Consider the following 23,358-nt stretch of genomic DNA (forward strand, 5'->3'; position numbering starts at 1 on the left):
AGTGGTCAGGTTTTCAAAAGTGCTCAGCACCCAGCAGCTCCCACTGAGTACCCAAATTCCATGGGGCCCTTGTTTTCTTTACCTCTCAGGAGTAGCTAAACACTCTCCCTGTATCAGGAAACACTGGAGCTGTGCAGATATTGCAAAGCCACTACTTTAATTTCATCTTGCCTGTTCAATCCAATGTCTGCCATCTTTTCCATTGTGATTGAGTCTTGTCACTAACTGCAACCGAGTTCCATTACTTAGTCTGAGTCCTTTTAAGCTTTAGATTGCAGAGATTCTGAGATGTGGCTGTGGAACTGTATGACTGGAATGCCGTAAATGCTATTCACTAAGAGCTTTGAAAAAAATACCATCAGAGTTGATTCATATCATCAACTTCTTTAAAAGAATGAATGATTGTAGTGCTGCACCCTACCGAGTAGAAGATAATGGCTCACTTTGTCCCTCTGAGCTTACATATGGAGGGGACACTGAACATGGATCTTACCTTTTCCATATGGAAGGCTGGTCAACTGCCTCAACAGCATCATCCCTCTTTCTCTCACACAGTTGCTGGACCAAGAAAATGGGGTGATGCAGGCCAGTACTTGTCCAAGCTTCTGAATCTACAAAACAAGTGGAGCAGGATTAGATAGTTATATGGGGGAGGGATAGCTCAGTGGTTTGAGCATTGCCCTGCTAAACTGAGGGTTCTGAGTTCAATCTTGAGGAGGCCATTTAGGGATCTGGGGCAAAAATCTGTCAAGGGATTTGTCCTGTTTTGAGGAGGGGGTTGGACCAGATGACCTCCTGAGGTCCCTTCCAACCCTGATGTTCTATGGATCACAAGAATATCCAGTTATAATAGTTAATACCAAAAATGAGTATTGGAAGGGAGATAAAACCTCATGTTTTGGGGCTTAAACAACTCTTTAACTATTAAGAGTTAGGATGAGACCTTCACGGGTGTGGGGGGGAGGGGAAATTGGACAGATTACCCCACATCTGTCTACTGCAGGGTTTCTTGCAGCTGCCTCTGAAGCATCCAATACTGGCCATTGTCTATAACAGGATACTGGACTTCAGGGTTGATACTGGACCTCCAGGCTAATACGGCATGGCAATTCCTCTGGTCCTATGTTATTGCAACCTGAGGCTGAGGAACAACTGGGGAGGGACATCTTGGGTGCACCCATCTGCATTACATGATTGGGAGGAGAGGTGCAAGGGAGGGAGGATCCTGTATCCCATTTTCTTCCTGAGCAACCAAGCAGGGACTACGCACAATCTTGCCTAAAGTCCCTTTCTTTAAGCTTTGCTCACAGCTTACTGACATGGGAAATGTTAATGAAGCCTCCAAGGATGGAGGCAGAACAGAATTTCAACCACTTTTTTTTCCCATTTGTCTTTGCCTTCAGTTTGGAGGCAATCCAGTGTCCTGTGCTATTGGCCTGGCTGTGCTCGATGTAATTGAAAAAGAAGATCTCCAAGGAAATGCCATACGAGTAGGGAATTATCTAATAGAGCTGCTGAACAAGCAACAAGAAAAACATCCTTTAATAGGAGATGTCAGGTAGGTACCTCAGGGTACAATTAAGAAGTTCCCAGGCAGAAGGTGGAACAGAGAAGTGGTTATTCTGGTAGCCCAATAGGTGAAGAATATAGGATAAAAATGAGGAAATTGAAAATGATGATTATGTCTCATTTTTATTTGTAAATTATCCAAAAAATGGATCCCCTCCAATTTTCTGGTTTTTGTTTTTATTCATGTCATGGGTTAAAATCCCAATCCAAGCTATTGGTATAAAAGACAAAAAAAATCAAGTTACAGGTAGTTTGGACTTATAGGAGATAACGAGACGCTTTTCTCTTTAACTGACAAAGCAACTTTATTAAGCCAGCTATCTATGTATCTTTACAAATAGCATTGAAGAACTTAGCACCTGGAAGTGTAGTATCTTTCTCTATATATTTGGCTCACTTGCTGGAATTGTTGGAGCAGTGTTACTATCTCTGCAAGAGAGGGGCTTTACTGTTGGACAGTGAATCCTATCCTTCTTCCTCCCTTTATGTTCTAGGGGTATTGGTTTGTTTGTTGGAGTAGATCTGGTGAAGGATCAACAAAAGCGAACACCTGCCACAGCTGAAGCCCAGCATATCATCTACAAGTAAATATTTATCTTCTGTGTCCATGCACAAAGTACATTGGGGCAATGTCAATCTAACCCTTTACCAGCCTTTTCTTAAGAAGGTTGAAAATTTTTCTCCAGCAGATGTACGCACACAACTTTAACTGGAAATTAATAAAACATTTGATTTTTCATTAGAAAACTCAGATAGTGGTCCAACCCCTGGTGTAAAGTAGATGTAATTCCCTCATCTTCAGCATTGTTACATCTACATGATTGGTGTTTTGTCTGATGCACCTCTCAGAATACTGACATGTACGAGTTACATTGTGCACTTAGCTGCCTTTTAACATGTGCATCATTTGTTTTCTGCAAAGACTGAAAGAACAGCGGATCCTCTTGAGTGCTGATGGACCCCATAGAAACATTCTGAAATTTAAACCACCCATGTGCTTCACTATGGAAGATGCAAAGCTTGTAGTGGACCAGATTGATGAACTCCTCACAGGTACCCATGCATTACAGAATGTTCCTCCTTGTTCGTTTCCAAATGACATGCAGGAAACACCCCCTAAAACCACTGAAATCTAGACCATTATGGGCAGAAAATTGAAGCAAAGATTCACAGGAAAGCTGGCTTTTAGAACTTTATTTCCCTTTCCTTGAGAGAACTTTTCCCCTGACTCTATTCTAACACACTTTCTTAATGCAGTTTATTATAAACTATGTATCGGGCCCTTTATTTACATCTATGCAAATCTGTCAGGCCAAATCCTGCACTTGCTTCTGCCACAATCCCATTATTTGTTACTTTCTGTCTGTTTCTGGTGGTACCCCTAACGTAGTAGGCAGCAGAGTTCCTGCCCTCAAGGGTTTTGAAGTTAACAGGATTGCAGAAGATGTAAGTCACCACAGCATTTGGCCCACTGACTTTAAAAAGTTTGCACAGGTGTTGGATAGATCAGTAAATGGCTAAACTTGTCAAAGTGACCTCTATATTCTAATCTATATTGGATTCATCAGTTTTTCATTGCACAACTTTCAACATGATGGGTCAAATTCTGCTCGCTTTTACATCCCTGCAATCCTGCAGACTCCTCTGTCCTGTGCCAGGTAATTGGCCCAATGCCAAATGACCCCAGAAAAGTGGGAGCATAAAGACATTTTTACATTCTCTACTCCTCATCCATATCCAGGACCAGTGCAAGGCTATTTTGCGCCCTAGGCGAAACTTCCATCTTGCGCCCCCCACCCCCACCCCAAATCACGTACATTATACACAATACATGGTCACAGAGTAACATGTTATAATTTAGAATTTATGTTTCCGCACTTTAAGTTTAGCAAATTTAGAAACAAGTTCCTCCAAGTCAATGCTGTGAGCAATGTCATGTTCTAGTGACAAGGTAGATAGCCCAACAAGTCTTTGTTGCAACATTGATGTTTCGCATGTATGTTTTTATTCAAACTTGAGCTTCGAGAAGCTTGCTTACCACTGGCCACCAGAAACAGGGAGAGTCAAGAGGATGCGAAGAGCAATAACTGGGTCTGTCAGCTGGGAGTCAGGGCTATGGGGAGGATGGGGTCACGGGTTTCCAGCTCAGAGGGACTGGGCTCAGAGCTGGGGGTCAGGGCTGTGGGGGGAATGGGGTTGGGGAGGTTTCCAGCTCAGAGGACTGGGCTTGGAGCTGGAGGTCAGGGCTGTGGGGGGAATGGGGTCAGGGGGTGCCTGGGGCACCGGGGAAGCTCAGCTCAGCTCTGCAGGCTGCTGTTCTCTCCATCCATCCATGCACAAGGGGAGCAGGAGCAGGGACCAGCCAAGGCCAAGGGGGCAGGAGCACAGGCACCTGAGGCCAAGCTGTGGGGAAGCAATTACTTACCTTGCCCAACACATGAGCATCGGGGTCCTCTTTCTTCCTCCGCTCCACCAGACCACCGCTGAGGCTCTTTTCTTCTCCGTACCCCTCGCTGGGGCTGACGTGGAGGCTGAGCCAGGGGGTGCCCCGCTTTCCTCCAGAAGCCCTGGTGTCGCGCTGCCCTCGCAGGGCTCCTGCCACGTGCCCTAAGCAGAGCTGTGCAGCTCTGCCCAGCCGCCAACGCCCCCGCCGGCAACAAGAAAAATTGCATAGGCTGGAGCCCCTGCTCTGGGAGGGAGAGAGATTCTGAGCATCTGCCTGCAGCCCAGGGATTCTCCTGGGTCAACGCGCCGCAGGCAGCTCGAACCTCGGGGCTGCCACAGTGGCGCCCTGACCCAGGGGACGCCCTGGGCTGCCGGCAGCTGCTGCCGCCAGCAGCTCAGACTCCCTCTCTGTCCCAGCAGCAGCGGCTGCTCAACCATTTAAAAAAAAATTGGGGGGGCGCTTTTTGGCGCCCCCAAATCTTGGCGCCCTAGGCAACCGCCTAGTCCGCCTAAATGGTTGCCCCGGCCCTGTCCGTATCGAGTACTTCTTGGCCACACATCTGGCTCAGTGGAGTTCATCATCATCATCATGTTCTATTACGCCTCTGGCATTTAGGGCAGTGAGGAAGCTCCTCCACTCCTGTCTGTTTCTGGCAAGTCTTTCAATGGTTCTCCAGCTGTGCCCCAGATTTTTCAGCTCAGCTTCCAAAGCTGTTCACCATGGTTGTTTTTGGACGGCCTCATTTTCGCTTGCCTCCAGGTGTCCATCTTATTGATACTCTGGTGATGGAATCAGTTTCCATCCAAAGCACATGACCAATCCATCTCCAGCGCCTCCTGTAATGATGGTGCTCAGATGCTCTTGGCTGCACTGTGTCAATAGGTCTTGGTTTGAGATTGTTCTGGGCCAAAAGATACGGAGGATTTTTCTGAGGCCGATTGTATGGAATGAAGACAGTTTGGACATGTCATACTTTCTCATTCCCCAGCATTCTGCACTAGAAAGTAGTGTTAAAAGTACACAGTTCTGATAAATCTTGACGTTGGTTTTGGTGTTGTATTTTGATGATTTCCAGACTGTATTTAAGCTCCTGAAGTGTTCGTGGCTTTATTGATTTTCTTACGGATGTCCTGGTGTGTTCCACCATCCTGGAGTTACACTGGTGTAAATTAAGTCAAAGTTAGGCCCTTTATTTATGTGCTGACCCAAAGGCAGATCTGTACAGAAGTGCTAAGCTTGCAAATTTCACCTCTGCTCTAAATGCCAACCATCCTCAGGCTACAAATCATGATAAATTCATCACTCTCCAACGAGGTGTGTTAGAAAGGGTTAATTAGCTCTTCAGTTAAGCTTATTATCTTTCTGTGCAATGAACATGTGGCTAGTAGCTCAAGGTAATAGACATTACGCCTTTTTATGAGTGCAATTATCGTAACAGTGACAATGCTTGGCAAGGAATACATGATTGTTGAATACTTCACTTGTTTTAGCTTTGGAAGAAGCAACTGGAGCCAGGACAGGAAATGGAAAATCTTCAACTTCACAACATAAAAGAAAAGTATGTTTTCTTTATGGTGTCTTAAAAAAATAGGTATTGGGGAAACACATACAAATGACTTTAGTGAAGGTATAGCAGAAGCGTAAGTGATCTAGACTGATGTACCTGAGATCAGAATCTGATCTATGATAAGAGAAGACAGAAAACAATCTGTAAGTTCCTGTTACTGAACAAATATGAAGAGCTGACTAACAGGCTTTATTCCTTAAATATTTTCAAAAAGTTTCAAGGATTTCACTTCCATCTTATACTTTTGAGTATGAATAGCCTACATGATTGGACCCCATAGAATGTAATGTTAGCCTTGGGCACTAAAAATATGCCTATTACAGATGGCCCTGCAAGGTTCCCTAAAGAGCATATGCTGTATGTGTTTTCAGGAACCGAAGGGCTGGAGAGCAATAATTGAATATCCCAGTAGGATGACTGTTAAGGCAGAGATCCTATATTAATGGCTACTCTAGAAATACCATAAATGGAGCCTATGCCTCCTCTCATGTACACCTATGTAAAAGTGGAATAACTCCATTGATCTGAATGGAATAGCTTCACTGAAAGAGGAGAATCAGGCAGACAGTTTCCTAACCCTAAAGCCAAAGTATATGATTAGAGATTGATACAAACATATGCTTATTCATTGAAATTTTGTGTGTTTCAGATGACTAATGAAGGGAATTCCCAGTCAGACTGTATTAGTGAAAGCATCAACCATATCAACGGAACTGCCTACAGACAAAATAATGGCTTATACACTGATAACCGTGCAGTGACTTGTAAAAGGATCAGAACATGAAAAGAGAAGTTTTCTTTAGATCAGTGTATTTAAAAAAACAAAAAGCAAGAAAAGGATGAGTGGATGTGTGCAAGTATCATACTGATTATTTAGGATCCAATCCTGCCTTCCTTACATGAGCAAGACTCCATGTAGCTTTACTGGTAGTTTAAACTACATTTTCTCCTACATAAGGACTGCAGGGTCAGGCCTTTAACTTAACCAGATAAGGGTGTGCTAAATCAAGTTCTGATTTTTAACCCTCTTGGGTCATTATATTTAGGCTTGGTATAAGTGGATGCAACTCCACAGAAATTCATGGAGTGCTCCCGCTTACATAAGGTCTGAATTTGGCCCATTGTGCTTAATAACCATGGAACCACAGCACCAATCCTATTAAATCCTTGTTTGTGATGCATTATAGCTTTTAATGTATTTGAAATTTCAGTATGCAATATTGAGATGTTAATTACTTTCCATGTTTTAATGGTTCAGTTTACAACACAAAGCTTGAGAGACAATTCACACTCGGTGAAGATTTAGGGCCTATGGCCCTGGTCCTCAGCTGACATACATTGGTATTGCTGTAGTGAAGAGAATAGAGCTCTGCCAAGTTTATACTCCCTAAGGATTGGGGTGGGTGTGTCCAATTATATGAACACAACATGTATGCAAGATTCTCACTTAATATTTAGAGATGAAAAGAGTTTGGATCATATTTTTTTGCATAGCAAGTGACTATAATTTATTAAACTTTTTGTCATGGGTAAGTGGCAATCTACTCAGTAAAAATTACTGTAAAGAGAATCTATTTAAAACAAAAGGCATCTTTCCATGCACAACAAATGCAGGAAGATTTTAAAAATCAATTACTTTAACCTCAGGCTAGCATGAAAATGAGATTTCCAGGGGTGACCCCAGTTTGAATTCTTATGATTTTAGACATTTTTTATTGCTCTACTAGTCTTGTACTCAGTCGGATCTGATCCTTTGAAGTGCTGAATGCTGTCAACTCCCATGGAAGATAGTCAACAAACTTTGAGGGTGCTCTGCACCTGGCAGGATTGGGACCTCAAACATGTAACCAATGTTATATTACTAAAAGGGGAGTTCCACAGAATAGAGTGTGAGACACAAAACAAACTAACACAAGGATCAGATGATATTCTTACTCCAGCTTCCCACATGGGTTTGGGTGGGAGGAGAATCTAGAGGAGCTCAGATGGTTCCCCTCACTCACCCCAGCTTAAGCACTTTGGACTTGTTTTACTGCCTCTAGCAGTAACATGGACCTTGCATTGCACAGTGTGAGTGTTAAAGTTGGATCAGGGCTTTCAAGTGCCACAATTTTAATGCATGCACAAGTAGGCTTTATGGAAATAATTGAGGGCTTTTAAAAATGAGTTTTATTTACTTTAACAAAGACAATACGGCTTTATAATTTTCATGTACTAAGTCTTGCTGTTTTATATTTGCTGTAAATGACTTTTCATTAATTGCGTATGATGACTGAAAACTAAGAGGCACTGCTATTTCTAGTCAGTCTTATCTAGTTTTATACCTTCAACCATTATGTTATATTGGCATTTTCTGCATGAACTCTTCTGGTAACATCAAGCCAGCTCATTATCTAATCAGTGGTCTTTGGTTATTTCAAAAATTAAAGTTATTTGTAACAACAAAGACCTTGTGCACTTTGTTTTTAATTTAACCATTTACTCTTTTAAATGCCCACTTAGTTAATGAGGAAAGTAGTGTTCTGGTGCTTACTCCTGTCTACCTCACCTCACCCCCCACCCCCGCCCTCCCAGCCAAGGGTTGCCTGAAAATTGGCAGTTATATACAGGCATAGCCTACCCATGACATAACATGGCTTTACTGTATAGATTATAAACTAGTTAGGTATTGTCTATACTGGAATCTAAAATGGGCTTAAGTACCTTTCTAGAACAGCTTTTAAACACTTCTAAAAAAGCCTCTCATTTAGAAGCAATAGAAGATCTTTATACTCTATCTGTGGCAGTCTTATTTTAACATGGCATATATCCCCATGCAGCTGATTAACAGAGTACAATCCTCAAGATGTAGGTCTTGTCTGCATGAGAATGTTACACTGGTATAAGTCAGTTTTTAAAACTCATTTCATCAGTCCGGTGCCTGTGGGAGTTAGGTACCCAGGTACTTCTGAAAGTCCCACTGGGTGCCTATCTGCACCTTTAGATGCCCCCAATTGCCTTCCATTGCAAATATAAAGTGAAGTGTAGGGATGATTGTCCATTCAGTTTATAGTCAGCCTCCTCCTTACCTCCATCTGGGCTTTCTCCTGACAAGAATTTAAAGATTGTGCTAGCTAATACTTCTAAACTATGCACCTTTTAATTCACTATGTGCTAAACTATTTGAGTTATCGTCTAGGCTCCCTCCCAGGCTTTAACCACATTCAGCCAGTGGCCTGATCTCAAGGTGGGTAAGACAAAAGTAGAAGAAGAACTACTCTGCTGCAACAGCAGGTGACCCATCCCTGGCCACCAGAATATCAACATAGAGGACAGGTAAAGAATAGACAACAAGTATCAATCGGTAAGGACAGAGGAACAAGTGTAGCTTTAGCTATTGACAATCATTATCCTGAATGAGGGAGCCATGAGGGCCACATCAACTGATCGGTGGGGGAAGAGAGGCAGAAGTTAGTGGGATTCAGAGGTGGCTGAAGACTTCTATTGAGGAACTATGGTGCTATGTGCCTTGTCAGCTGCTGAAGATTTGGACATGGGATGGAGATGGAAGGATACACATTCTAGGTCAAACTGCACCCAGCCCTGTACAAGTGCACAAGGGGGAAAGGGTACAAGAAGGCTTCTCTCCACTCTTGGATGTCAGTGCTTGTGCACTCAGTGTTTTGCTACCAGACATATTTACATTCCCTTATAAGGTTTGTTTGCAACTCAAGGTGCTTAACATGTTGTAAAGGCTACTGTAGATAGTCCCACAGACTTGTTCTGGGCCAGCAGTTCTCAACCAGGGGCCTGAGGCCCCCTGATGGCCCTCAAGCAGGGTTGACATTAGACTCCCTGGGACCCAGGGCAGAAAGCTGAAGCCCTTCACCCTGAGCTCCACCACCCGGGGCGGAAGCCAAAGCCTGAGCAGCTTAGCTTCATGGGTCCGCTTATGATGTGGGGCCTTTGGCAATTGCCCTGCTTGCTACCCCCTAATGCCAGTCCTGGCTTTTATATGCAGAAAACCAGTTGTTGTGGCACAGTGAGCTATGGAGTTTTTATAGCAAGTTGTGTGGGGCCTCAAAGAAAAAGGTTGAGAACTCCTGTTCTAGGCTACTCCATAAAGCACAAATGTGTCAGGAGCATCCACACTAACTATTACAAGTGTGTTAACTATTTCAAATTAACTGGCGATAAATTAAATCCATCCAGATAAAATTGCCTAGAGGGAGAAAGGGAATGGAGTACATTCTCCACCTTTACAGTACATCTCCTCTGCAGTTAGACATCCACAACTGGCCCATGACAGCTGACTGAGGTGTAGAGATCAGGCTAAAGGGTTACCTAAGCCCCTTGAGCCTGAATCAACTGACACAGACCAGTCATGGGTGTCTCACTGAGGGGAGACATACTCAAATGGATTTAGCAGTAACTGCCCTCCCCTAGCACTGCAGAAAATGTTGTCTGGCCCACATGGAATGCCTCTGGAGCTCCTGCTGAGACACTATGTCGTGGTCCTACTCCCTACTGAGGCCCAACTTAGCCCTCTACTTGGATGGACCATGGCTTGTGTATTGTTCCACACAATACAGTACAAGTGAGGCAAAAGTAATACACAGTTTCCAATGAGCAAAGTCCAGCGGGATTTATTAGAAAACTTATTTTCAGAAGCATAGCCCAGCAAACTGTACCATGCTCCACACTCTACTGCGGAGACACGTAATTAATCTCGAATTTCAAAGTACACATTAAACAACACATTTTCCCACGGCTAATTTGATTTTGAAAGTGATTTACAATCTTATAAACCAAGTGGGCATACTTCTCTGCTGCCTTGCACTGTGTGTAGTCATCATTCACATCCATGCCCAGTGGGTGAAAACACTATCATTCTGAGTTGGCAAGGGTTTACACCCAAAGTGTGCTACACCCATGACCATGAGGTGCCAGGCTGTGAAGAATAAGGCTCAATAGTTTTGCTAGTAAGTTGCTCAAACTGCAAGCAGCAGACATACTTTTTTTTTTTTTTTTTTACTAACAAAGAAGTTTGGTGCCTTTTTAGTTTCCCTGTAAGAAACTCCTACAATTTGAATGGTTTTAGGGCACAAACAATCCAAGAGCTAGCAGGACTTGGGTTGGACCTATCTGCATCACTACTATTCTTGTTTATATTCTGCTAGTACTTTTGGGCCTCAACTGAGATCAGGGCCCCACTGTGCTGAGAGCACCTCCGTGCTGAAAAGTTTACAATCTAAATAGGCATGTCAGATTAATGGAGGGGAGAAAGGAAATACAGGCGGGTAGTGGAGGCTAAATGACTTGCCCAAGCTTATAGAGGAAACTGATCCCAGATTTCCTGAGTTCTGTGCCACTGCATTTGTCACCTGACCAACATGCTCATATCTTGATGTATGCTCAATGCATTAGACAGGCAAGTTGGAATGGAGAGAAATAGCACAGCACTTGCTGAGAATGGTTATGAAAGACCATTGTACACAGCAGATACATCTACACAGCAAGCAGGATCTTGCAGCAGCAAGTCTCAGAATCCCACTCTAAGATGCTAAAAATAGCAGTGTAGCCGTTCAGTCTCAGGCTGGGACCTGGACTTCAGAGCCTGAGCCAACACAGCTATTTTTAGCACTGCAGCAAGAGCCCTGCAAGCCAGGAACTGTATACCTGAGCTTTGAGACTCACTGCCGTGGGCTCCTGCTTGCTGCTTAGACACACCCATTGTGGGCCCATACAAGCACAACTGACTTGAAAAAGCATGTTACAGAAGGCATCCCTGAACATGACAATACTGAGCTGAAAGGAAAATATATAATAAACATCTACACCTTTGAAAAATACAAACCACCTTGGCATTAGCTCTGAAACACTGCACTATGAAGAACGAGGAGTACTTGTAGCACCTTAGAGACTAACAAATTTATTTGAGCATAAGCTTTCCTGGGCTATAGCCCACTTCATCGGATGCATGCAGTGGAAAATACAGTAGGAAGATGTGTGTATATATATATATATATATATATATATATATACACACACACACACACACACACAAGAACAATGAAACAGGGTGTTACCATACACACTCTAACAAGAGTGATCAATTAAAGTGAGCTATTTCAAGCAGGAGAGAAAAAAAATTTGTAGTGGTAATCAAAATGGTTCATTTGCAGCAGTTGACAAGAAGGTGTGAGGAACAGTAGTGGGGGGGAATAAAATGGGGAAATAGTTTTACTGTGTGTAATGACCCATCCACTCCCAGTCTTTATTCAAGCCTAATTTAATGGTGTCCATTCTGCAAATTAATTCCAATTCGCAGTCTCTCATTGGAGTCTGTTTTTGGAAGTTCTTTTGTTGGAGAATTGGACTTTAGCTCTGTAAAAGTCTCTCTGAGTGACCAGGGAGATTGAAGTTTTCTCCGACCGGTTTTTGAATGTTATAATCTTGACGTCTGATTTGGTGTCCATTTATTCTTTTGTGTGACTGTCTGGTTGGCCAATGTGCATGGCAGAGGGACATTGCCGCACATGATGGCATATATCTCATTGGTAGATGTGCAGGTGAATGAGCCCCTGATGGTGTGGCTGATGTGATTAGGTCCTATGATGGTGTCCCGTGTAAAATCTGACAGAGTTGGCAATGGGCTTTGTTGCAAGGATAGGGTCCTGGTTAGTGTTTTGTTTGTGTGGTTGCCGGTGAGTATTTGCTTCAGGGTTGGGGACTGTCTGAAAGCAAGGACTGGCCTGTCTCCCAAGATCTGCGAGAGTGATGGATCACCCTTCAGGATAGGTTGTAGATCCTGATGATGGGCTGGAGAGTTTTAGTTGGGGGCTGAAGGTGACGGCTAGTGGCATTCTGTACTTTCTTGTTGGGTCTGTCCTGTAGTAGGTGACTTCTGGTACTCTTCTGGCTCTGTCAATCTGTTCTTCACTTCAGCAGGTGGATTTTGTAGGTAAGAAAGCTTGATAGAGATCTTGTAGATGTTTGTCTCTTGTTCTGAGGGTTGGAGCAAATACGGTTGTACCTTAGAGCTTGGCTGTAGACAATGGATCATGTGGTGTGTCCTGGATGGAAGCTGGAGGCATGTAGGTAAGTATAGCGGTCAGTAGATTTCCGGTATAGGGTGGTGTTTATGTGACCATCGCTTATTAGCACTGTAGTGTCCAGGGAGTGGCTCTCTTGTGTGGACTGGTCCAGGCTGAGGTTGATGGTGGGGTGGAAATTGTTGAAATCATGGTGGAATTCCTCAAAGGCTTCTTTTCCATGGGTCCAAATGATGAAGATGTCATCAACATAGCACAAGTAGAGTAGGCACATTAGGGGATGAGAGCTGAGGAAGCATTGTTCTAAGTCAGCCATAAAAATGTTGGCATACTGTGGGGCCATGTGGGTACCGATAGCAGTGCTGCTGATTTGAAGATATACGTTATCCTCAAATGTGAAATAGTTATGGGTGAGGACAAAGTCACAAAATTTTGCCACCAGGTTTGCCATGACATTATCAGGGATACTGTTCCTGATGGCTTCTAGTCCATCTTTGTGTAGAATGTTAGTGTAAAGAGCTTCTACACCCATAGTGGCTAGGATGGTGTTTTCTGGAAGATCACCGATGGATTGTAGTTTCCTCAGGAAGTCAGTGGGGTCTTGAAGATAGCTAGGAGTGCTGGTAGCATGGGGCCTGAGGAAAGATTCTACATAGCCAGACAATCCTGCTGTCAGGATGCCAATGCCTGAGATGATGGGGCGTCAAGGATTTCCAGGTTTATGGATCTTGGGTAGTAGATAGAATACTCCTGCTCAGGGTTCTAGGGGCATGTCTGTGCGAATCTGCTCTTGTGCTTTTTCAGGAAGTTTCTTGAGCAGATGGTGTAGTTTCTTTTGGTAACCCTCAGAGGGATCAGAGGGTAATGGCTTGTAAAATGTGGTGTTGGAGAGCTGCAGTATGAATACACCCAGTTGGCAAACATTATAGAAAACCAGGTTTGAATTATTAGCATTGCAAAAAGCGTGAGAACACCAGGCAGAAACTCAAACCTCAGGGGCCTCAATGGCTTTGGGAGTTAAAAGTTGGGGTGGGGAGAAATAGTAGTTCAGAGGCCTGGTCCATATGTATAGGACTCCCCTTATTCAGGGATCCTGTGTGTACACGCCTCACACTACCCCTGCATGCGTCCAGAGCAGGAAAAAAGGGTGCGTTTGAGAGCTGTGTTAGCTAACACATGGTAAACTCCTAGGATGGACAAGGCAGATATATCTTCCATGTGTTAGCAAGTCCTTTGTTCACACTAGGAGTTTATCATGTGTTAGCTAACAAGGTTTAAAAATCAAACATCTTCCCTCAGCTTCCCCTCTCTCCCTCACCAATGGAAGAGAAGGCCAGATTAGTAATAGCACTCCCTTGTCTCTTACAGTTCTTGTAACCAGTTTTATCCTCCCAGCTGAAGCTCTTGATTTTACCAGGCAGTGTGGTCCAGTAAAAGAGGCATCAAATTGAGAATAAGATGACCAGGGTTCTATTCTTGTCTTTACCACTAAATCACAGTGTGTACTTGAACAAATCACCCCCAGGAAGTTAGATGCCTAAATACCTTTGAGGATCTGGGCCTCCACCTCTCAGTACCTCCATTTCAAGATTATTTATTAGATGCCACATGGATGCATTATGAGAACCTAGTGGACTATCAGGATGGACAGCCTAAGAACTAGAGAGGACCCTGAATGAAAATCCTGAATTCAAACACTTGAGAAGTATGGAGCAGGATCAGCACTTCACAGGCTCAGGACAAATCTCTAGTATGCAAAAACAGTGTTTCACACTTCAGTTCCCTGAAACACAAAGTTGAGGCAAGCAGCATTCTGACCCCCTGGTAAAGAGTTTTAAAATGGGTGAAGCGGTAAAGGGAGAAAAAGGAAGGAGATGATTGTGAGAAAGACTCCAGAATGGGTCAGTAAGAGCCTGCTTATGAATATCTTATTAGATATAGGCAAGGAGTGTAGTCTTGTAGTTAGAATAAGGAACTGGGAGTTAGGATTCCTGGGATCAGTTTAGCCATTGATTCATTATGCAGCCTTTACCAAATGACTTAATGTCTTTGGCTCTCAGATCCTGAGAGGTATTCAGGGTCCTAATTTCCACTGAGCTCAGTAGAAGCTAGGAGCCTAAGTAACTTTGTGGACCTGGGCCTTTGTGCCCGAGCTTCCCATCTGTAAGACAGCTGTAATAACCACTGCGTGGGATTGGTATAGGGAAGGTTCAGTTAATGAATGTAAAGTACTTTGAAATTATTGGATGACAAGCACTAACTAGAAATGTAAATTATTATTCCTGGTAATAAGTCACACCCTAACAAAGTACAGATAGTATTGATTACTCAATTTGCAAATGATGCAGTCACTTGCCCTGCTTTTGTTTATCATATGCCACACCTATTCATAGAGCTCTTGCTAGCTGAAAAAGCTATCAGCGTTAGGACATAAAGCCTAACTTCGTTTGGCATAAAGTCAGTCCCTCACTGTATTAAATGACACAAATGATAAAGCACACCCACAGAACAAAAGGCGGGCTGTCCAGAAAGTTCTATAAACATGTTTTCAGTTGGCACAGAGCATTCATCTAGCAAAAATAAAGCCAAGGCTTATCCTTGATTACTCAGCTTCTTCACTCTAGTCACGGCATGAGGAAGGAGAAGAGTTCATCTGGAAGCGTGTACATATAATGCTCCTTCATACTCCATAATGCTGTTCTTGGGAGCAAAGCTGTCTCCACACTGTTCATGTGGGTCCTGTTTCTCCATTGCCTTGCACAGCTGTGCAAAGTACATAGTGGCAAGTTAGGCCCACTTTGCACTCTTTGTGGAGGTGTAAATGACTACTCAGTGACAGGCAGTGGTGAATCAGGCCCATGAAGCCAATAATGGCCTTCAGTCTAAAGTTTTATCAAGACAGGAAAGGTTTATGCGGGGATTAGAGCTATAATTATACTAAGTACACTAAACTGATGAAGTGCATCCACACGTCTAAAGCGGCTGAAGTGCCTTCCCTTGCAAAGGATAGGATCCATGCAGCACAGCTTTCTCAGTAAGTTCTGCTGCCAGACTGTGAATTAGGGGTTGTTTTTTGCAGTGGATTGTGGGGTATGTTACTTGAATCTACTGGACTTCTGAGACTTGGGCTAAAAAACCTCCCTTGCTTCCTACCATGGTATCTTATAATAATGTGTTTTTGCTAGCGAACACCATTTTCAAACTGCTTCCATTTATAAAAAGAAACCAAACAAACCCAAAGTGCTGTCAGGCAGCATGGAGGGAACACTGGCAGGCATCGCACTCTGGAGTAATTCATTCCAACTGTGATCCAGATATATTGGAAACCATGAAGACCAGTGGCTGTGGATGAGATAATATACCATTCCAACTGCCGCCATATTTGTGCAGGTGAGGGTCACAAATATGTATAGGTGGGCTCATAGCTATTTTTTTTTGTATTAGGGGTGGAATGGCGTGGGAGCTGACTGTCCCTTGCCATGGGAATGAGAGTACCTACCTGGGGTGGAATTTCACTCTTCTCCCACTCCTTGACCAGGCCCTGGATATAGTATATTGCATATCCACCTGCCTTATCGAAGAAGTCTGAGTTTGGACTCCTCTGGTTTTTCCCTTTGGAGTGGTAAAAAGTGGCCACAGTCTTCTTAAGCCAAAGTATTGTTTATTTTAACAGTAGGAACAGAGCATATAGAGAAAAATAATTTTACAAGCAAACAGTCTACACGCTCTTTTGCCTAAGGTCTAATAATCCCCTGATGGTAACCTAGGCAGACCTAACTTGTTTAGACATCTCTGGTGGCCAGGGTTGTGTGATTCCGCCAAACTACTACTCACTTCTCTTGTGAAAGGGTCCCTTTTATTCCTGCCAGGGTTCATTTCTTCTTCTATGGTCACAGACCTTCTCCTGCCCTGTTCCAAACCAGGTTTGAAAGTTGGCCAGAAACAACACAATAAAAATCAAGGGAATAGTCCTGGCATTGTTGCTTAACATTCCTGAACTGTTTTCTGAGGCAGCTTATCTTGAGTCAGTCTGTTCCTTCCTAACTGTTTCTCTAGTTAGTCCTCCATTGAAAAAACCCCATATATTCACAGAAAGCATCCCAATAATCAGGCCAACGTGCAGTACTTATAAGTTACAGAGCAGCTCCAAAACCATAGCATGTGCTTTTGCTACTGCTATATTATTGCTTTTTCTTTCATTATAATAAAGTTGCTTCATTTGTGTTGTCCTTTTCTTTTTACATTTTTCTCCTTCTCTGCTGGACCACCGTATCGTGCATTGTACTGGTTGGTTGGTGGTGGTGGTGAATGGCAATTGAAGGATAGGGAACATCAAGTAACTCAGGGAGAAGGGTGCGACGGTATGTGTTGGTGAATGGGAATGGGGTTGCTTATGTTTTTGGTGGGGAAAAAGTTGCATTTGACAGTTTAATTTTCTGTCCTCAGCACCATTTGGAGCATGCCCGGAAGGTTAGAGAAAAATGGAACAACAGAGGAGTAATGGTAATGCACAGGGATGGACACATCTGCCTTAACAATATCTGCCAGATAATTGCACTCAGACGAAAGTTTTCCAAGTTTTCCTAAACAAGTACCAATGAGAGATTATAAAATAGCACATAATACTTACTGGATGAAGCCCCCTCTTCAGCTGTGTCACACTGGCTTTCTGGCTCAGATTCAGGTGTTTCTCCGAGCAGAAACCTGGCAGCATCTCCAGATAGGTCTCTGGCTGGCTGCGAGGCCTGGTCTACACTATGCTGTTAAACCGATTTTAACAGCGTTAAATCAATTTAACGCTGGACCCGTCCACATTACACTGCTCTTTATATCGATTTAAAGGGCTCTTTAAATCGATTTCTGTACTCCTACAAAACGAGAGGAGTAATGCTAAAATCGATATTACTATATCGGAATAGTGTTAGTGTGGACGGAAATCGACATTATTGGCCTCATTATTTTACAGGAGCTACCCACAGTGCACCGCTCCAGAAATCGATGCTAGCCTCGGACCATGGACGCACACCACCGAATTAATGTGCCTAGTGTGGACACGCACAATCGACTTTATAATATCTGTTTTATAAAATTGGTTTAAGCTCATTCGAATTTATCCTGTAGTGTAGACGTAGCCCAAGATCTTAGTTGTCTAGGGAATTTCCTCCTGGTCAGAGTCTATGGTGCCTTGTGTGGTTTCTGAAGGTGCATCTGCCTCATTGTGGTCTGTCATGAAATTATTCAACATACACTGAGATTAGGGTGACCAGATGTCCTGATTTTATAGGGACAGTTCTGATATTTGGGGCTTTGTCTTGTATAGGTGTTTATTACTCCCCCACACACCCTGTCCTGATTTTTCACATTTGCTGTCTGGGTTAGCCTAACTGATTTTCTGTGATGGCCTCAGGCAAAAATAGGGTTTTAGCTCCTTGAAGTAAGCACGTGCACTAGGAGCATTACCAGAGGGGTTGTTTTTTGTCACCAGCTACAACAGTGCCAGGAGAACACCTGATCTCACTTTCAGGTGACATTAGAATCATGGAATGATAAAACTGAAGGGACCTCAAGAGGTCATCTAGTCCAGTCCCCTGCACTTGTGGCAGGACTAAGTATTATCTCGCCCGTTCCTGACAGGTGTTTGTCTAACCTGCTCTTAAAAATCCCGGTGATGGAGATTCCACAATATCCCCAGGCAATTTATTCCAGTGCTTAACCACTCTCACAGTTAGGAAGTTTCCCAATGTCCAGTCTAAACTTCCCTTGCTGCAGTTTAAGCAACATTGCAAACAAGAAGTGAGCAACATTATGTCCTGCAAATGTAAACAAACTTGTTTGTTTAAGAGATTGGCTGAACAAGAAGTAGGACTGAGTGGACTTGCAGGCTCTAAAACTTTACATTATTTTATTTTTTAATGCAGGTTTTTTTGTACATAGTTCTACATTTGTAAAATCAACTTTCATGATAAAGAGATTGCACTGCAGTACTTGTATGAGGTGAATTGAGAAATACTATTTCTTTGTGGGGGTTATACTGCAAATATTTGTAATAAAAATAAAGTGATCACTGTACACTTTGTAGTCTGTGTTGTAATTGAAATCAATATATTTGAAAATGTAGAAAACATCAAAAAAATCTAAATAAATGGTATTCTATCATTGTTTAACAATGTGATTAATCGCAATTCATTTTTTTAAATTGCTTGACAGCCCTAATTTTCACCCTATGGGCTGGCCAGGGATAACTAGTGCTCTGAGTACCCCTTAGTTGTACTCAGTTTTGTAAGATCTATGATGTTGCTTTTGCTCTCTGACTTGATAACTCCCACATCCAAAACAAGCTTTCAAGATAGTTACACCAACACAGTGGTTACAACAAATACTTGTGCAAATGCACAGGGTACTCAAGAACATTCCCAACACTTTCTCTTCTTCATTTGTTCACAGAAATATTTGTGGAAATCACATAAAAGGAGGCTACATGAAATCACATGAAAGCCATCAAGGTGAATTGGCATGTCCTATTCACTGAATTTTTGCAGTGTTCTCCCATATTAATCCTGCATCTTACATAAATAATTTTAAAAGCCTGAACTGTCTTATTCTCCCCCTTTGCTTGGTTCTCTCCTTCCCTTACTCAGCCTTCTCTTTTCTGTTCTTTTCAGAAGTCTTAGCATTCCTCTAATAAGGACCTCCAATGAGAACAAAAGAGAGACAGCAGAGAAGACAAGGGAGCTCAGCAGAAGAACACTTTCATCAAATAATTTCTATTGCTGTCCTTGAATACCATGACATATGTTGCAGCCAATGATTCCAGGAAAACTGATTATTTTTATGTACACATCTTCAGAACCACAGAAGGCAAAGAACGATGTAACTTGCACAACCAGCACTGAACAAATAGCTCCACGGGGATAAGGGGCAGATTAGCACTGGCCTATAAAAGTGTAACAAACAACTGAGTCAAGTGGTTGATAACATTAATATAGGCCTGTAGTCTTACACAACAGCTGGGTCATCGTTCAGGAACAAATTCCAGCAGGGACTCGGTACATAGATGACAGACACATTCAGTAGCTCTCGAGGCTGGCAGCTAAAGAATAGCTCTCCTTGAGAGAAGAACTGAGTCTAGCAAAACAGATTACAATTTTTATCTCTTGTTAAGAGACTTATTTTCTTAACTTCTTACACCCTTAGTTACAAATCCAGACAGTACAGAACTGTGAAACTTCTATAGCAAAGTGGTAAATCCAGACAGTTCATAAACTCAAAGAAGGAATAAAGTCACATGCATAGGTGGTCATTCTAAATGTTTAGGCTGTGTGATAACTGATATATGAGGAAAGAGCAGGTGCAATACTTGACTCTGGGAGGCCTATCAAAACAATCTGTATTCATTTTTCCCACCTATGGCTTTGACTGGCCTAAGAAATTGTTTCCTGCACTACTATGTGCACAACCTGGTTTTGATTCCTAATCTCTTGCTCGTTAGGCTAGGAAATCGATTTGCAATCTTAGATTTCATCTGGGTTTACCTAAGAGCTTGTGTACATGGTGCATCAGTGCACAACCCTATAGCGTGGATTAGTATGTTTCACACTAACTGGCCCACGTGGCCTCTGTTGGTGCACGCAAGAATTCTCTAGTTAATTTAGTGTTATTTGAAACGTGATTGACGACAGTAAGATGCCAAAATGCCTTTGAGGATTTGAGCAGAAGGGACAGTCTGGTAGGGACCATTCAGCCTGTTTAACTAAAGGAGGTAGTGCTTCTTTAGGGCAATTGCATGTATTCAGTACTCCCCTGACTGTTCTTTCCAATGACACTGTGCTTGCGTACATGCATTGGGATAGAGCTATGTTGAAATGATTCTGAGGAATGTTTGCTTCCCCACAGGTTTTAAGTTTGGAACACCTAGCAGAGAGAGAAGCCCCTGCCACCCAGGCAAAACAAACAATTGAGCTTCACAGTGGTCTCCACGTGAAATAATAAATCCAATCCAATAAAACACACAGGCCTTAAACTAGCTACAATGAGCCAGATGTTCCAAGCTGGTGTAAATCAGTATATTTCCATTGACTTCAGTAGAAGTATGTCAAGTTATACTAGCTGAGCTTCTAGGTACCAGTCGGTACATCACTCGGTACCAGTACAAACAAAAATGAATCAAGTTAACACAGTGAGGGGTGGAGGACTTGTGTACAAGCTACATTCTGCCCCACTTCATACCTAGCTCCAGTCTCCATGTAGTTTAAGGGGTTGGGTTCTGTGATGGTAGAGGGAGGGGTGAGTTGCATGTGTTGTAGGGTATAAAGCAGGACTAGTCTGTTTTTTGTCAAGGTCCAGATGTCTTGGTCAAGGTCGAGACTACAGAGAAAAGTTTAAAAAACAACACTGATAATAAGTAAATAAAAAGATTTTGAGGTCCATTCAAAAGCACCTGGCGGTCCAGATTTAGTCCCACAGTCCACCTATTGGCCACCGTTGGTAAAAAGGATTCCTTTTCCCCTACAATTGATCTATGGTTCCTATTGCAGCTCTGAGGCTACACCAACTCACTGCTTCTATTCTCCCACTCTGCTGGTGGTCATAGCCCAAGGACCTTCATAGCAGCTGATCCATTAGATCTTCCCTAGTCTGTGTTAGACCTTCCCCACAAGCCCCTTTGTGCACAACGGCATACTAGAAGCTCGAACAAGTGCTCCCCATTCCTGTCTCCCGCATGGAACAGAGTCTGACTGCCTCCACTGCATCCGGACACCTCTGCAACCCTGGACGAGAGGTTTGGGAGCAGTATTCATACCTGACAGTCAACTTCAGTTAGCTGCACTGACAGAGTGTTAAAAAAAAAAAAAAAAAGAAGCAAATGCTGCCTGCCTGTGTTAACTTATGACCAGTGTTGCTCATGGCTATTTTATGATAACCACGTTGAAGCTTCTCTCTTCATATAACTCACAGCAACACAAATCACACCCAGGTTCCATTGTAAAACCAGATCTGTCCTGTATGCACACATTACAAACCAGCTTCACCCTTTCCAGGAAGGGAAAACCTTTACTGACTGAAGCCTTATATAAACCTACATTTTCTCTTACCCCTAGAGGCATCATGTCAGAGAAGCACATACATACTTAAAGCATATGCTTAAATACCAGTGACTTCAATAGGATTTAAGCACTGGGCCTGTGAGCTTGTTCACACAGTGACACTCAGAAAAGTTAAGGCAATAACTAATGTGTTTTAATGTCCTATCTTTTTAAAGTGCATTAAACACCTGTATGAATTCTCTCATTCGGAAGTAAAGTGGCTTTCATTCACCCTGAGACGGGTGTTAAGCTACATCAAAATCAGGCCTCTATATTTCTGAAGGACAGCATTCATTCATTTCATTCAGCATATATTTCTGAAGGACAGCATCCGCCAATGGGAGAGCTTCTCCTGTCAGCATAGTTAATCCACCTCCCTGCTGCTGATGGGAGAAGTTAAGTAGACATACCCTCAGGAAAGGTAAGACTAACCAATTAATGGGGTGAAGTTAAAAACTCAAATCATAAAATAAATGATTTGAGTTTTTAACTTCACCCCATTAATTGGTTAGTCTTACCTTTCCTGAGGGTATGTCTACTTAACTTCTCCCATCAGCAGCAGGGAGGTGGATTAACTATGCTGACAGGAGAAGCTCTCCCATTGGCGGAGGAGCGTCTTCACTAAAGCGTTACAGCAACGCAGCTGCACTGGTGTAGCTCTGCTGCTGTATATGAAGACAAGCCCTCAGTTATTTATAACTGTTTCTATTAAATGGCCAATATATAAAAAGCCAGCTGTAGTTTCTCTTTCACAGTACTGCCAACTCCAAAGTTAGAGCTGGGGCCCAAAAATTGAGATCTCGGTTAAAAATGAGTTTTTTAAAATAATAAATGTGTTTATTTGCCATCCGGTTTTTGAGCCTTCGGGGTCCACTCAGGTCACACTTCCAAGCTTTTCTAACCCACATGATTGTGCAGAAGCAAAGCCATCCCAGCAAATCATGCAAATAATTGCTCAGTTTTATCCTCCTCCAGTAATATCCACATGGTCAGCACCATGGTAATATTCTGGTCTCCCACCTCATCCAAAACCATCCAGCTATGTGACTGCCAATACATCTGGAGCACCCTGTTCATATTATTGACTCAGGACTGCCTCGCTAAGCAGTGTTTCTACTGTGCTGCCTGACAGCAGTTTGAAAACGGTACTGGCTGGCTGGCTATGATGTATGGATACAAAAAAAGGAGTTTGTTATGAGCTACAAGGAAAGGAGTTTCTGGGACCCCAAGTCTCAGAATTCCAGCTGGTATCCCACAATGTGCTATGAAAAAAATCCCAGAATGCCTAACAGCAGAACATTACTCCATGGGATATCTGCCCCAAATGCTCCGCAGTTATTTAACAAAAACTGTGTGAATGCAGTGATACACAAGGGAAGTAGAATCTCAATTATAGAATCAGTAATGTAGAGCAGGAAGCGACCTTAAAGGATCATCTAGGCCATCCTCCCACACTGAGGCAGGATTAAATATACCTAGACCAAATAGCTTAAATCAGCACAAACAAAGTGGTGTGGATATACCCTCTCAGTATATTTATACAGTGTAGCTAAAGTGCCCCCCTTACCAGAAAAAACATAATTTTTGCCATGTAGCCCAATCATGTCTGTGTCAGCAATAAAGAGCGCTGAGATTCTCATGTAATCACCAGGAGCGCCG

The 23,358-nt window shown here is 42.9% G+C and overlaps 1 protein-coding gene and 1 long non-coding RNA gene across 2 annotated transcripts in view; one reads left to right on the top strand and one right to left on the bottom strand.

The window, feature by feature from the left end:
• Positions 1-1,397, bottom strand: part of LOC116837669 (uncharacterized) — a 21,886-nt gene extending 20,489 nt beyond the window's left edge. Inside the window, exon 1 of the long non-coding RNA XR_004376750.2 lies at positions 494-1,397. This is a non-coding gene — a long non-coding RNA (uncharacterized LOC116837669). The remainder of the gene's footprint in view (positions 1-493) is intronic.
• Positions 1-8,028, top strand: part of ETNPPL (ethanolamine-phosphate phospho-lyase) — a 19,369-nt gene extending 11,341 nt beyond the window's left edge. The window contains exons 9-13 of the mRNA XM_032802243.2: positions 1,404-1,558; positions 2,064-2,153; positions 2,492-2,622; positions 5,506-5,573; positions 6,232-8,028. Of these exons, the coding sequence (XP_032658134.1) occupies positions 1,404-1,558; positions 2,064-2,153; positions 2,492-2,622; positions 5,506-5,573; positions 6,232-6,366 (579 nt within the window). The 3' untranslated portion in view covers positions 6,367-8,028. The remainder of the gene's footprint in view (positions 1-1,403; positions 1,559-2,063; positions 2,154-2,491; positions 2,623-5,505; positions 5,574-6,231) is intronic.
• Positions 8,029-23,358: the final 15,330 nt, after the last annotated feature.

The sequence above is a fragment of the Chelonoidis abingdonii genome, chromosome 5 (genome assembly GCF_003597395.2).
Source record: "Chelonoidis abingdonii isolate Lonesome George chromosome 5, CheloAbing_2.0, whole genome shotgun sequence".
NCBI lineage: Eukaryota > Metazoa > Chordata > Testudines > Testudinidae > Chelonoidis > Chelonoidis abingdonii.